Below are 14702 nucleotides of genomic sequence, written 5' to 3'. Positions count from 1 at the left end.
GTCTCACAGGGCAAAAACAGCCAGAGTCAGGCGTAGACCACTTCATTCCATATGTTCATCTACCAGACAATGCTACTACCTCACTAGGATTTGCATGTGGAAGTCCATTTGTGTACAGAGGGACACAGCATGTGCTTTCAGGTATACACATGAGAAACAAGAGTTTATGGGGCAGCATGCAAATGTTAGTGTGTTTAAAAGTCCACTAAGCACATTCAGGCCCTCCAGCTTTTTATTAAAATACACAAAAAACAAAGCAATGACCTACAGGAATCCAAAATTAAGGATGCAATTTTCACACTTCTCAGAGTGCAGAAATAGTCTAAATATGTAAAAGGATTGAAGTTCACCCAACCCATGATGATACAAAACATGTGGAAGGGTGCAACTGATGGCTTGGGAAGTTGATGACAGAATACAGAGCACCTCATCTCTGGGGTATGAGCTGCTGGGGGAGCTCTAACCACGTTTTCTAGGCCAAATTCTGCTTTTGTAACCATGCCAATGTACAGTGTCCTACTGCAGTCACTTGGCTCCTGTATTCTTTTTATGTAAAATTTCAACCTTAAAGTTGCATTGCGTTTTTAATGCTTTATTGCAGTTGAGAGTTGTGCTAAAATAAGACACTAATTCATACTTTAACATGCTTTACTGTAATTTGTGATTATAAATGTGTAGTTTCCAATACAACAATTAAATAAGCAAAAATAAGTTAATTCACAATACACTTAGACAGTATTTCACAGGGCTTGACTGACTAGCAGGTTACAATAAGAGTTCATTTAAGACTTTAAAATAATGTGCATAAAATATATTCATCCACTATTTATCAAACAATGCAAGATTCAAGATAACCAACACAAATTCATTTTTGGTTACAGTCTTTGTGCACAAGACCAGCGGAATGGTAGGGCAATTATCCATTTTACAAGAGCACTAAGCGAGACAGACAACACGTGCCCAAAGCTGCCTTAGAAGTATGAGCTTTTAGTATGCGAATCGATACATCAGCTTACAAATGAAGAGAGACAGCATGCGTGCTAACATACACGTGTAGTACACTTAGCGGGATCAAGCCGCCACGTCACTGAGCCTTCCTTCAGTTTCAAACAACAAATGTTTTCAACTCAATATAGTGCAAATCAAATATTCAGGAGCCACAAGACAGACTGCCATTGTACACAGACACTTTTACCGTCTTTTGTAACTCTACCCCCCAACCAGCACGCAGTATTGGGCGGCTGCACTTAGGTTTCGACAGGGAGGGGAGCACAACGCAGAGAGCGCAGCGCCACCAGGCAACAGCCACGAAGCAATGCTCCAATGTTATAGACAGGGTCTGTGCCGCCTCGCTGAGTGCTGAATGCCCACATTAGGGTTGGTACAATGGGGGCTGCTACAGCCAAGAGATCGACCAGGAAACTCCTGCTCCAGTACCTTTTCATGAGGCCTGCCTGAGAGAGAGTGATGACACTTCTGAACGGTTCACTGCGAGAGGTTGTAAAGTCAAGTTCCTTCATAACCCGGTTTTCACTAACCCTCCAGTCCCCCTTGCCAGCTGGAGATGCCATGGGAGACAGAAGGATGGCTGAGCTTGGATCACTGGGATTTAAATCCAGTAGCAAAGCAGAGTCACTGGGGCAGACCGCAGGAAATTCATCCAGTCCCTTTAATGCAGCAAATGGACTGATGGGATTGACTGGCTGCGATCTGAATCTGTTGTGAACGAGTTGCTCCACCGCTGGGCGGGATGGCGCCACATCAGTCTGCGTGGCCTGCTCCATCATCATGCTAGTGTCGCTCTCCTCTGCTGCCTGCGAGGATGTTAGTTTGTCAGCAAAGACCCTTTCAAGCGCAGCAGGGGAAGCAAAGAGGGAGGCATCACCAGATTCAGGTGTAGCAGCCAGAATAACCTCTTCAAAAAAGTCAGTCCCATTAGCTGTATCATCACTGAGCAGCAGCCTGCTGTCTTCCAGGGCTTGGTCCTCCGTAACTAGGCTGCCCACAGTTTTGGAGTATGTTGCACTTGGACCTGAAGACTTGGCAGGTGATTCACAGGTATACTCCAGGCACTGCTCATCCCGCAGAGAGCCGCTCTGAGCCAGCTCCATGCTGTGAAGCAAGGACTCCAGTTTCTTGTTTTGGATATTTATGTCTACGAAATACTTCTGAATCCCTTTGTCTTTCTCAGCCAAGCTGTTTTTCATGGTTTCAATGACCTGCTTGAGTTGTTTAATCTCCTTTCGTGCTTCTTTCAAGGCCAGCTGTGCTTCCACTCGATGACACTCTTCTTCAATCCAGTCTTCCCTCATGCGAGCCAGCTGCGACTTGAGCTCTTCTATTTCTGTTTCCCTGGAGCAAAAGCAAAACTACTGTGAAACTTCTGGTCTTTGGTCAGTTAAAGTACTCAGAGAAGTTCCACTACACAGGGACAGTGAGGGTGTAGTGCTGCTGTGAAAAGGTTGGCTGAGACTAGTATGCACAAGTTTCACAGGGGCCTGGCAGAGATGTAACAGGAGGAGAACGGAGGGCAAGATCAGATGGTCCATGGCAAAGTGGATTCATTAATCACACCGGTCGGGGCTACACACAAGCTGCAGAGGCAGCATGAGAGAGATGCTCTATGCAACGCCTTGCTTTGGGGGAGAGGAATGTTTGTAAAATTCCTCTTCATTCAAACCTCCCCCACCCCTTGCACAGTCCCTCTCTGCAAAGGTATCATCATTTAGACTTAAACCATAGCCCTATCAGTTTACAACACCAGATTATTTATTTAACTTCCCTTCCGTAGGTCATCACTACCTAGCGCCATTGTGAATAAAACAAATCCACAGCCAGGGAGGATCCCGTTGAGGAGTTACTTGCTGGCAAGAGGATTGGGCGGTGGGGCGGCGGTGGGGGAGAGAAGAATTTTTCTGTTACAAAGAGATTTGGAATAAGACATGATCTTTTGCAGCAGGTTTTCAAACATGCAGAAATACATGCTTTGGACATGCCTGAAGTTGACAACACACAAAGTCATTTGCAAAGCCAGTCCCTGAAAACACAGCTACAAGTTCACAAGCATCAACAGTTGCATGTGCAAAACTGATGGGTGCAATATCAGCCTGACTTAAAATATCCCTTTCAAATATTTATAAAGCAGTCCACGTTCAAAGGAGATTGCTGGCTCCTTTCTGTAAGTTAACTACACTGTGTGCATTCACGGACTGGGTTATGAAACCCACAATGGCTGTAAACAATTTAATTTAATAAGATACAGCCAAATTCTAAGTTCCCCCAGTTAAAACTCACTGCAGTCAAGAAGGGAGTAAGAACTTCAGGGTTTTATCCTGAGCGAAAACTGCTGAATAAATCTTCTCTCCCCACCAATTGTTTTTCTGGGAGAAAATGTACCTTTCCTGAAGTCTGCTCTCTGATTCCTTCAGTTTTGTTTTTAGGTGTCTCACTGTAACTTCCTTCTGCTGCAGTGGGGTCAAATACTGCTCTGGATTTGGTGCTTTGACGCCATGGTTCTCCCCACATGAAGTGTATCTCCCTGACCGTCTGAAACAAAACCCACAGCGTTAGTCCTGAAACAACTTTCCTGAGGAAAGACCAATTCAACGCTAGTGCCGACTGAAACAAAGATGAATTTACATTGGACTCAAGCTTGGTATCTCACAAAAAGATTAGTGACTTGGTCTGATAAACCCTGACTGAGACATTCGCCAGTCTGTGGCTACAATAAGAATTTTGCCTTTTACTGTACTAGGGTTCAGTGTCATTATACCAGACTGGATAGGTGCCTTTCAAATAGCCAGATGTAAAGTAGGGGAAAGTTTCCTACAAGGGCTGCATCGGGCCACTGGCAGAGATGGCAGACACGTACTAATGCACACAAGGCAGTGGACGGTGGTGTTAGGATTTCAGCCGGAAGCAGACTGTATTAGTTGAAAGGCTGTTACAATAGCTGTGGCTTGCGACTAGGTTACAGGCGGAAGCCTGTTCCAACTGTGTGTGTGGCTAAGCATACATGTGCATGCTGAAGGCTAGATTGCAAAGTGGCCTTAGGGTCACAGTGTTTAGGCACCCTGCCGACGAGGGGCACCCGCTACCCCAGGTTAGGCTCTGTACACCAGGGGGCAACACTCTTTGTCTCTCAGCCCATTGAGGAAATCCAGTGGGCTGTGAGACAGTTTGCTGGTTTTGAGCCTCTCCAGCCATGGCCATCCACAGCTCCCATTGGCTGCGGTCTGCCATTCCCAGCCAATGGGAGGTGTGGGAAGTGGCAGCCAGTGTGTCCTGGCAGCCAACACTACTTCCTGTAGCTCCCATTTGCCAAGAACAGTGACCTGGGACTACTGGGAGCTGCAGGGGGCTGTGCCTGGGGATGATCAAAGTCAGGAAACTATCTCAGCCAGCCAGCAGACTACCCTGATGGGCCAAGAGCCAAAGGCTGCTGCCCCCTGCCTGGCACCATGCGTGGGGAGCCCAAGATCCACCAAGGCCAGCAGGCTGAGCTGGGAACCACTCTGGCTAGATCATAGGAAATGCAGAAAATGCGGGATGAGACCTAACAGGGAGTCAGACAGAAACTTAGCTCTGCTTGAACCAAAGGGAGTGACTTTACTCTGGCTTCACAGCTGCAAACTTTCTCCTGAGTTAGGTGCCCAGACTCTTCCTTGCGCAAAACAATGGTGGTGGCCTCAATCTATTCAACCTGAGGGGCAGAAAACTCAACCTGTGCTAGAGAGACAGAGATTCACATTCCCCCTTCCACCTGCTGAGGAGCAAGGGTTTGAATTTGGGTCTCCCGCCCTTCAGGTGAGTGCCCTAACCACACCCTATGGAGTCACTCACGCTGGCCCAGTGAATTAATTTAAACAATAAAAGAGACTGAACCCCCCCCACCAGTCCCAAAGCATATCCCATAACACATTTGCTGCTACAATGCGAGTCTGTTTTCTGATCTAGCCTTCAGTGTCTGCGCGTACATGTAGCCACACATGCAGTCAGAATGGATTTCCTCCTAAAGTAATTCATTCACAAGCTGTAGCTTTGTAATATCCTTTTAACCCATCCAACCGACCAGTCTGGGCTCTGCAGGAGACACAGGTGGGAGAACACACAGTCTGAGGAGCTCGCTGGGACTTCGGGTGACCTAGGTGCCTGGGAGCAGGACTTAGCTGGCTGTGCATGTGCCCAGTGGCAGAAATGAAGGCTCCTACGGACTTTAATCAGCGAAATATAGGTGATTGAGGGATGTAGGCCCTACAGGGTTAGGCAGCAGCAGAGCTGAGCAGGCATGGCAATGTCAGTTAGGTACCTAAATCCTTACGCAGCTCTAGCTCTGGCTGGACAGGAACTTCTGTATCCACTCCACATTCAGCTGCCCCTTTAGTCAATGGGAGTTGTATGTCTGAAGCAGCTGAAAATCAAACCCAGAGCAAACCATGCTAATGCCCAGGCTAGCACACGAAAGCACTGGAGTGGACCATATGGCTACACAGGCAGATGTAGAGCACTGGCTGTCACAGCGCAGCAGGGAAACCACTCGTATGTGTCCACACTGCTCCTAAGCTGTGATGCTGGAGTGCATTCTTGCAATGGCCCAGAGTGGTGCATGGGGGTAGCCACCCCTCAGTGCAGCTGGCCGCAGGGTGCTTTGGGAAGGGTGGGCAATGCCACATGGGCCAGGTTTCCCAATCCTACGGCCGGGCAGGGGAAGGAGAGTGAGAAGGACTGCGCGTGGGGCAGGCAGTGTGTTCTGGGGGGCGCCAGCATGGTGTCTTGTGAGTTCAGACCCATCCTGTGGCTGTGGCTGTGGAGGGGGAAACCCCGACAGCTGCCTGCCCCACCTCCCTCTCCAGCTCTTTGCATAGCGACCTCTCCCTCTCCCCTGACACACGCAGAGGTTTCCACCTGCCAGGTCCAGGTGCGCTCTGTGCCCAGGAGCAGATCAGCACCACGTGCAGACTGTCTGAAAGGGACTTGTGAAAGGGGATATGCTCCTGCTAAGGACGTTAAATGGGTAACTGGTGAGCACCCTGGTCAGCAGGCAGCGTGCTGTACGCTAGTCAGGTAACCAGCCCTTGCTGCTGAACTCCCCTGTGCCGGGCTGGAGCAGCCCTGGCCGCAGAAGGGCTGGTGGGCCAGGCAGCAGAACCCCACGTCTGCAGCAGGGCTGGGGAGGGCCGGGCTGCAGGATAACCAGTTAACCATTTTAACATTCCTAGCTCATGCCTGCAGGGCAGCCAGCTGAATTCAAAACAATGACCAGAGTGGCAGCTTGAGGGCTTATGGGATGTTTCTGGAGGCCAGTTGCTAAGCAGTAGACAACTAAAATGTCCCTGCCTGTTAATCTACAGTGGCACAGAGATGCAACGTGTTCTGTTCTTTATCCAGAGGACTCATCCCACCCTTCAGAATGGGGAGCCTAAGATAACAAAATCAAAACTGCAAGGAAGGAACAAGCACTTGCCTCATAATTGGGCTGCTATCACTTCCTTTGTACGACCCTGAGTTACTGCTACTGGCTGAAGAAGCCCCGTAGTTCTGACTGACGTTAACAGGACTCAGCTGATTTCGGCATAATACTGACAAAAGGTCCTTCTCACGAGAAGTAGGCGGGCTGGCTCCAGACTTGCACGACGAAGATCCATTATTCCGTCCATGAGGGCCTCGGCTGAAAGTAAACCACACTGAGTAACGCTTGTTGAGTTATACTGCACCATGAAATCCCTGCACATCCTGCTATAAGGTCACCCCATGATGCTATGCAAAATGCATCAGATCAAGTGGGCAGAAGGAAAGCCTGAGGGCACATCTGCATGGAGCTGGAGGAGTAAATCCCAGGTCGAGGATATATACTCTCACTAGATATGATTAAACTAGCACACTAAAAATAGAAGTGCAGCCATGGGGGTATTGGCGGTGGGTGAGAACAACCTCCACAAGATGTATCTAGACAGGACTCAGAAGGACTGATTGTACCCAGGGCAGCTAGCTCACCCTCTCACTGCAGCTACGCTGCTGTTCTTCACACATGTACATGTACCTGAGCTGAAAACGATAGCTCTGGCTGTAGGGCAGACATGCGTTTAGCATCTCCAGGTACCGTGCATCTCTCACTGACCATGACAGTTAATCATAGTCAGATGGTTTAGAGCAGCGGTTTCCAACCTTTCCCAGAAGGAGACCCATTTTGACAATTCAGGAAGACTTGGTGACTCAGGGCAATTAAAAATGGGGCTGGGGGAGCAGTGCTGTAACTAGCTAATTTTGCACTCCAGGCAAGAATATAAAATTGTGCCCCTTTGTGTTTATATATTCACAGTAGTTATTTCATAGAAAAGGGGAAAATACACTATTAATTAAATAACACTGCATTTCTTATAGTTTATTATTATTTTATTAGTATAGTTGATTTGAGCTGTGGTGGGGAAAGACCCTCATCTCCAAACTGCTCCCACCCACCTGCTCCAGCTGAAACCCCACACTCAGAGGCTGGAAGGGTTGGGGGGGAGTCACACTCAGGGGCTAAGAGGAGACACAAAAAAATATGAAAAGTGACAAATCTGCTACACTGAACAGAAGAGGGGCAAAAGGGGGGAAGGGTGTGTGGGGAAATTACCTACTGCAAGAGTCTACTATGAGGCTCACCTGGGATGACTACGAATGTCAAAAGTGGAGAAGCTGTCTTTGTAATGCGTAATTGCTTCTCTATTGGTAGAGATAGCTAAATGGCTCCTTTAAGAGCCACATGCAGCTCTGGGCTGCTGGTGACCCTCAACAAATCTAACTGCAACCCATGTTTGGGTCCCGACCCATAGGTTGGGAATCCCTGGTTTAGAGAAAACAACAAGATCTATCCTCCTATACTTACGGTTTTGTTTCCACTGGCTCCACCCTACTCTCCTCATTCTCGCCACACCCATCTAAGTTAGCAAGCAGCATGCGTAAGTTTTCTGATCCACGCTCAAGTAAACAGAAGATGACAATCTAGTAATTCAGTATTTTCCAAGAGACTTCTTCAGTAAGGCTTGTAGCAGGAGGGCCAATTAAGGCTTGTAGCAAGACTTAGCCAGTGGCCCGAGAGGTCATAATGGCCAACAAAAAGAAGTTCTGCTTGAAGCAATGTTCCTTTGTCCATTCAGCATAGAGGACTTCAGCTGTCACTGCCAAGTATTGATGTACCTGATACAATCTGAGCCTGACAGGGAAATAGGCCCAATTGCCCCACAGGCTCAGTAACTGCACAGCTTCAAGAGAACACAGCTGTCTCCTCCAAGTCACTGTCATACCTCTCCCTCCCGAGTCTCAATAAAACTGAACCATTCACTGTTTGCACTTAAAAGCAGCTCTGAGCAGTGCTGGCCAATATCCAGGCTCCTGGCAAGGACCCAGGCCGTTCTGGAAACTGTTCATAAAGTTGTATTTTAGTCTGTAAACACATCTATCTATTTTCATGAACTGTCACCATCACTCTCCTGAGTGGAAGCTGCTTCTCTAAACGGTAACAAGAAGTGAAAACATATTTCCAAAGAAATGGAAAAAAGAAATCCAGCCAGAAAATGAGAAGGATACAACACATCAAGGAAAATACAACAGAACTCATGATGTGAAAACCCTTCCCTCTTCAAACTGTCTGACCTGGTTCCCTCCCTCTTCTGAGAATGAACACTTTATATGGAACAGATGGTTGTGTGGTGGTGCTGCAAGCCAGCAGGGCAGTGCTCTGGTTTGGGTGACTTTATAAGTAGCTTACTGTAAAATGCAGGAGTGTGGTTATGAAGTCACTGAAATGCTGAATTAAACTGACGCAATTAAGCCCAACTGCTTTATTTATTAAAAAAACAAAAACAAAAACAAACAAACAAAAAACAAGCAGGGTGAGGGCAAACATTTTAAAACAATTAAAAGTGAAGGGAAAGAACTATGTGAATTTTCTTTGCTCACGTCTATTTTTAAGGTATTGAGTTATTTCCAAGTCGGACAGTATAGTACCTGACTGCCCCCAAAGCTGCATTTGAAGAACTGTTATGCATGACATCAGGACAAATTAAGACTGGCGTCTCGTGAGGAATATTTAAAGTCACAAGAAGAGGTCATGCTGCTATAAGAAATAAAGTAGGTTTAGGTTTTAATCATTTAGTTATTACACTTGGAGTTAAACACAAATTTCCACTGTTGCAGCAGCTATCTATTCTCCTTACATGCAGCATGAACAGAGCTACACTGCTGTTTATTTGCATACTGATACCACGAGAGAAATCAGATTCTCTTTCAGTTAGGCATTATGCTAAGCAGTCCTGCATACTGGATATGTTATGATCGTGGATGAGCTCAGGTGACTTGAAAATATGGGAATCATGCTGTCCTTCCACTCTCCCTGCCAGCTTCAGTCTTGTGAGTCCACAAAGCAGGAATCCTGTTGTGTCAATTTCACTCAAAGAGACTGCAAGCAGGAGGGACTGGAAAGGCACAGCACTATCTGCACATAGCTAGAGTCCTGAAAATCTGCAGAGACCCAGGAACCCTGTGTGCAGAGTGCAGACTGGCTGCAGACACACATTTTGTATTTGTGCAAGGCTCTACACATGTCCATCCAAAACAATTCAGATCCTGCAAGGTGTCTATGCTTGTATTTGACATGCCATGTGGAGGCAACTAACCCACATTTAATCCAAGACATTTTTAAGTCAAAATAGACATATTTATGCCTATGAATACAAAGGGGCAGAACTTGATATTTAGCAAAAAGAATTGAAGATACAAGCATCAACATTTTTCCTTCAACAAACAATGTTATGATGACCTTGGAAAGCATGTGGTGAGCTGACAGTGTGTCACAGCAGGGAAACAAAGTGATGTGACCAGAAGGTTAAGGTTAACTGGTTGGAATGGTTGCACTTAACTGAGCACAAACCCAGCTGTTTCCTCCACCTTTCTATTCTACATGTTTCTTATCTAGTTGACAGGACCTCAAAAGGTATGTCATGAATAAACAGAGCTGGTTTTGGTCACATGAGCCTGCTGTGTCAGAGTTTATATGCTCCAAATGCATCACATTTGTTCTCTCCTAGATCACAGATTGTCATCAAGGTCAGTACTATCAGAGAACATGCTGTAGTCAAAATTGTTTTAAAAGGTAGGACCATGGTGGATAACCCTGTCCTTCCACCAAGCAACACTCATAGTGAAAGATAAACTTCTTTGCTTACTTGCGAGAAAAAGAGGCTCTTTTGCTCCCCGCAGCAGACACGTGGACTTCAGGAGCTGAAATGCTGCCGGTGCTGCTTGAAGAGCTAAAATCAGCTTCACTCCCTGGAGAGGAAGAGGGAAGAGTAAAAACGATGGAAATTATAACCCAAGGATGGCTATACTGTTTGGGAAAGGGATGATGAGTCATAGCCATCCTTCCTTTGCCTGTCCCATGTGAACTTTAGAAGTCAGCTTGTGTTTTCAAACATGCCCTCCGGGAGAAACTGTGGATATAGTCCAGACTTTCAACAGCTCCCTCAAAACAGACACTTCACCAACAACAGAAAACAACATGGCATTACAACTTCTATTCTGCGATAAGTTGTTTTAGAACCAGGCTGTAAACATTAATGTAGAAACAGAAGTGGAGCTGCTGACCATTCCTTGAAATGCACAGTCACACTAAACAAACAAGTGCTGTTGGGATCTCCACACTTTAAACAGAAAAATATTATGTATGTGAGGGGCAGGGGACCGACTTATCACCACATATTTTCTGAAATCCACACATAAGCTTTAATCTGACACAGAGAAATAATCAGGCACCTCTAAACAGTTTTACAGTAATCCAATAATAATGCCTGACTCTAGGCTGCTTCTTTGGTCTTAAGCCAAACTATCTGATTACCAGCTTTCTATGGATTTATTGCTTTCGTATTCCAGACTCTGTCACTTAAAGGAAAACAGCACTCATTTTGCTGAGCCCAGAAGTAAGACAGTTCACTGGGTAAGAAGCTCTTACAGCCTAATTAGAAGTTGGCAATTTTTTCACATTTGTCATACCCAAACCCAGTGCTGCAAACATCCATGAAAAAAGATGCCAGCATGAGAGCACCAGAGGAGGGGATGGAAATGAGCTTCCAGCTTGCTTTAATAATAGCTTATCAGACAGAAGAAAAATTACTATGTACATAATATCTTTCCTCCTTGGATCCCAAAGCACTTTGCAACCATTAATTAATCCCTGCAAAAATGCATCAATTATATCCAAATTGCAAATGGGTAAATGGAAGAATTAAGAGATGAATCATCCAAGGTCATCTTGCAAGTCAGTGGAGGAACTGGAACATCCCTGTGCCACTTTGGCTGCTGTACCGGGAGAGGAGAATTCAGCTCTTGAAGGGAGGAGAAAGGATGGATAAAAGTAGTGGTGGAAGATGGATGAAGTAGTGGCAGGATGACAGCTTTGAGTTAGGCCCAAAGGAAATCTGATGATGGAGATTTGTCTGGGGAGATATGCTCAACCAATTACCCCTTGGCCACATCCCATCTGCAGCCAGCACCAGCCACTTGTCTAGCTGTGACAGATGGTTAAAAACCGCTTTCAGTGAGGGCTGGGGCACAGAGTAAAGCACCTGCATCACATATATCCCACAGCGGTGGGAAAGTCCATTACTAAGCTCTCCGAACTGCCCACAGGGAATCACAGTGCTTTACGACAGACTGCGATCTGAAGTACTGTGGTATTATTCTGGTCAACAAATTACTGAGAAGTGTTCCAAAATTTGTTTTAACACACCAAAAATAACAGTTTTATGTCTTGACTGAATGCATGAGAAGTAATGTCTAGAGGGCTGGAAGTCAAATCTGTGTTCTTATCTGGGCTCTGCCACTGAGTGGTTCTGGATGATTTACTTAGGACCTGATTTTCCAAACCTCTGTGACACAATTACAACACAAATTGCATTAGCAGTTGTACCTCATGGTCAGTTATGCCTCTAACCGGCAATTGTGTTTACCCAGCTATGCATTCAGCTGTGGTAATTACACAAGCACTTTGGTGCACAGGCAGTTTAGAAAACGTACTGTGTATGACACTTACACCTATTTTAAGGTCTCCACAATGACCACCGTCATATTATCTAAGCACTGAAATACACAGAACATAGTAAAATGCCTATAATATGAATAAATGCACATTATGCATGTAGGTGGAAGTAGTGTATATATAACATATATGCAGAAATTACATACACACACTTTTTAGTCACACAGTGGATAACCTACTCTGTTGTGCCAAAGTATTATCCATCGTCCAAGCCCTGTATACTATATGTATTCCTGATCTTTGGTGTATTAGTGGGTCTTAAAGATGTAGCTAGAGTTCTAACTTTTAATCTCTTTGCTTCTGTAAATCTAGATTGATGCCTGAACCTTCCTGCTTATTGTTTTATGGTTTATTTTCCTACTTAAATGGTTAGTATTAAGCATAGAAGGAAGACAGAATAGTTCAAGGAAGATCTGCCAAAGGAACTGTGACACCTGATCCATTAGATCAGATTCTTCAAAGCTAGTATCGCAAGCGTGTGGACCTGTTACAACTTTATCACCTTTTCTATGTTATTCTTACCAATACTTCAAGATGAGAAGCAACTGTGAATATATATAATCCTCAAAATTCACTCATCTTGTGGTTCTGTAATATTGAATGCATCACAAAAATCAAAATCTGGATGGTGAGTTTTTCTTATAATCATAAAATATAACAGTGTAAATAAAACAAAACTGACAAAGAGGCATGTTGATTGTAAGATGCAAAACTGAGCTTACGTGTGTTAAAAATGCATGCAGCTCTGTTATCAATGAAAGAGCCACAAAATAAAATGCAGTAAATAATTAAATAAAGTCTCTCTCCACAGACAGCTTTACTTAAAGCCTGCAAGAGAGGAGGTAGGGCCTGATGATGTAAAAAAAAGTTCAGTGAAACCATGAAAAACAGCTAAAGTAGGGGAAATGTGTGTAATTACAGTGAATGCTGCTGGATTTGAATTTAAAATCTTTGTGGCATTAACCTTGAAATTTTTTATCTCCAAGCTAAATCTATAATCCTGAGAGCTAATTTTTCACCACAAATAGTACAGTCAATACTAATGCTACACCTCTTCTACCTAATGTAGCACGGGGCTGAGTGTCCCTGCAAGAATGGAGTTGTGCAAAAATCCATTCACACAATCCAGAAAGGAACAGTGTATCAGTGAGAGGTAGGAAATGGGATGACATGTCAGGGACTATGAAGAGGTGAGACCTATCTCCAAAGCCTCAGGTTTCTTTCTACATAACTCTCTGAAAACTTGTTTGCTTCTATGCCAGGTAATGAGAGAATGTACTCCTTTGTTAGTGCAATGAGGTGTACAGTTACCACTAACTGCTTTCGGTAGTAGCTGTCAGCCCTTCCCATCTCACTAACTGAATGCTGTGCTGTAACTGAAGAAAGGGACTGATTTATCAATCATAACTACTTTAGCAGGTCACCACCACTGGGATGTCATCTGAGATGTAGGCTATGTCTACACTACAGCAAAAGTCAATTTTAAGGCAGTTATCTCAATTTTACAATGCAACCGTCTTCACTCCAAACACCATTATGTCAATTTTAAGGAGCATTAAGGTCAATATTCTTGCATCGACCATCGGACACAGCGGAATGCCAAGCTGGAATTTTAAAGGTTGAATTAATGCTAGTATGGAAACACTGTTTCTTTAAATTGATTTTATTGGCCTCCAGAGGTGTCCTAACAATGCCTCCTAGGTGTCTGTTCTGGCCGCTTTCACCGCCCCTGCTCTCCAGGTGCACAAGAAGTAGGTAAAAGGAAGCCCGGGAATTTGAATTCATTTTCTTTCTGACCTGCAGGGACAGCACGCCTCAGGAGCCATCCATCGCATTGCATCTAGTCATCTAGCCATCGTGAGTACTCAGGGTTCTTCTGACCTGAGTTCTCAGGATCTCAACAGGGCTCCAGCATGGAGCCATAATGAGATCCTGGATCTCACTTGTTTGGGGAGAGGAATCAGTACTGAGCAGACTGCAAGTCAGCAAGCAAAACATGGACATTTATGAAAAGATTTAGCAGGGCATGATCCCAAAATGTTATTCCTGGGACACTCAGCAATGTCACGTGAAATGAGCTCTGGCAGAACTACTATAAAGTCCAAGAAGCAAATTGGTGGTCTGGGTCATCTCCCAAGATGTGTCAGTACTACGAGCAGCTGGATGCCTTTCTTGGGAGGAACCCAACTACAGTTCCTGATCTTAACTGGAACTCTTCAGGAGGCCGTACTCAGGGCTCTGGTGAGAGCTGAGAGGGGGAGCAGGAGGCCCAGGCCAGTGAAGAGGAGAATGCCAACAATCATCAGCAGGCACCAGATGAAGCTGAACCTGCCAGTCCAGAGTTCTTCATCACCCTCAACCTCGAGCCAGTCCCCTCATCATTGACTCCCAGGGTCCAGCAGTAGTGCAGAAGGCTCCTCTGGTGAGTATTTTTTTAGAATGCTACAAGCAGGTTGTGGCTGGGTTTAGATATAGGTTTACTTCTGTGGCACTCATTTTTTAAACCGCTACAAGTAGATTGCAGCAGGAGCATAGATCTATGCCCCTTAGTGCAGTTTGTTAATATTTCTGGTGATGGAATGCTTATCCTATTTGGAGATCTCCATAAAGGTCTCAGCCAAGTACTCTC

General features: G+C 45.2%; 1 protein-coding gene across 2 annotated transcripts in view; it reads right to left on the bottom strand.

The window, feature by feature from the left end:
- Positions 1–273: 273 nt before the first annotated feature.
- Positions 274–14702, bottom strand: part of SYBU (syntabulin) — a 65102-nt gene continuing 50673 nt past the window's right edge. For both annotated transcript variants that reach the window (XM_074985648.1, XM_074985647.1), the window contains exons 4-7: positions 10206–10308; positions 6464–6667; positions 3397–3546; positions 274–2352 (exon numbers count right to left, since the gene is read on the bottom strand). In XM_074985648.1, coding sequence (XP_074841749.1) covers positions 1248–2352; positions 3397–3546; positions 6464–6667; positions 10206–10308 — 1562 coding nt within the window. In that variant the 3' untranslated portion in view covers positions 274–1247. The remainder of the gene's footprint in view (positions 2353–3396; positions 3547–6463; positions 6668–10205; positions 10309–14702) is intronic.

The sequence above is a fragment of the Carettochelys insculpta genome, chromosome 2 (genome assembly GCF_033958435.1).
Source record: "Carettochelys insculpta isolate YL-2023 chromosome 2, ASM3395843v1, whole genome shotgun sequence".
NCBI classification, from domain to species: Eukaryota; Metazoa; Chordata; order Testudines; family Carettochelyidae; genus Carettochelys; species Carettochelys insculpta.
The sequence above is the reverse complement of the archived record's forward strand: the minus strand, read 5'-3'. Positions and strand labels throughout refer to the sequence as shown.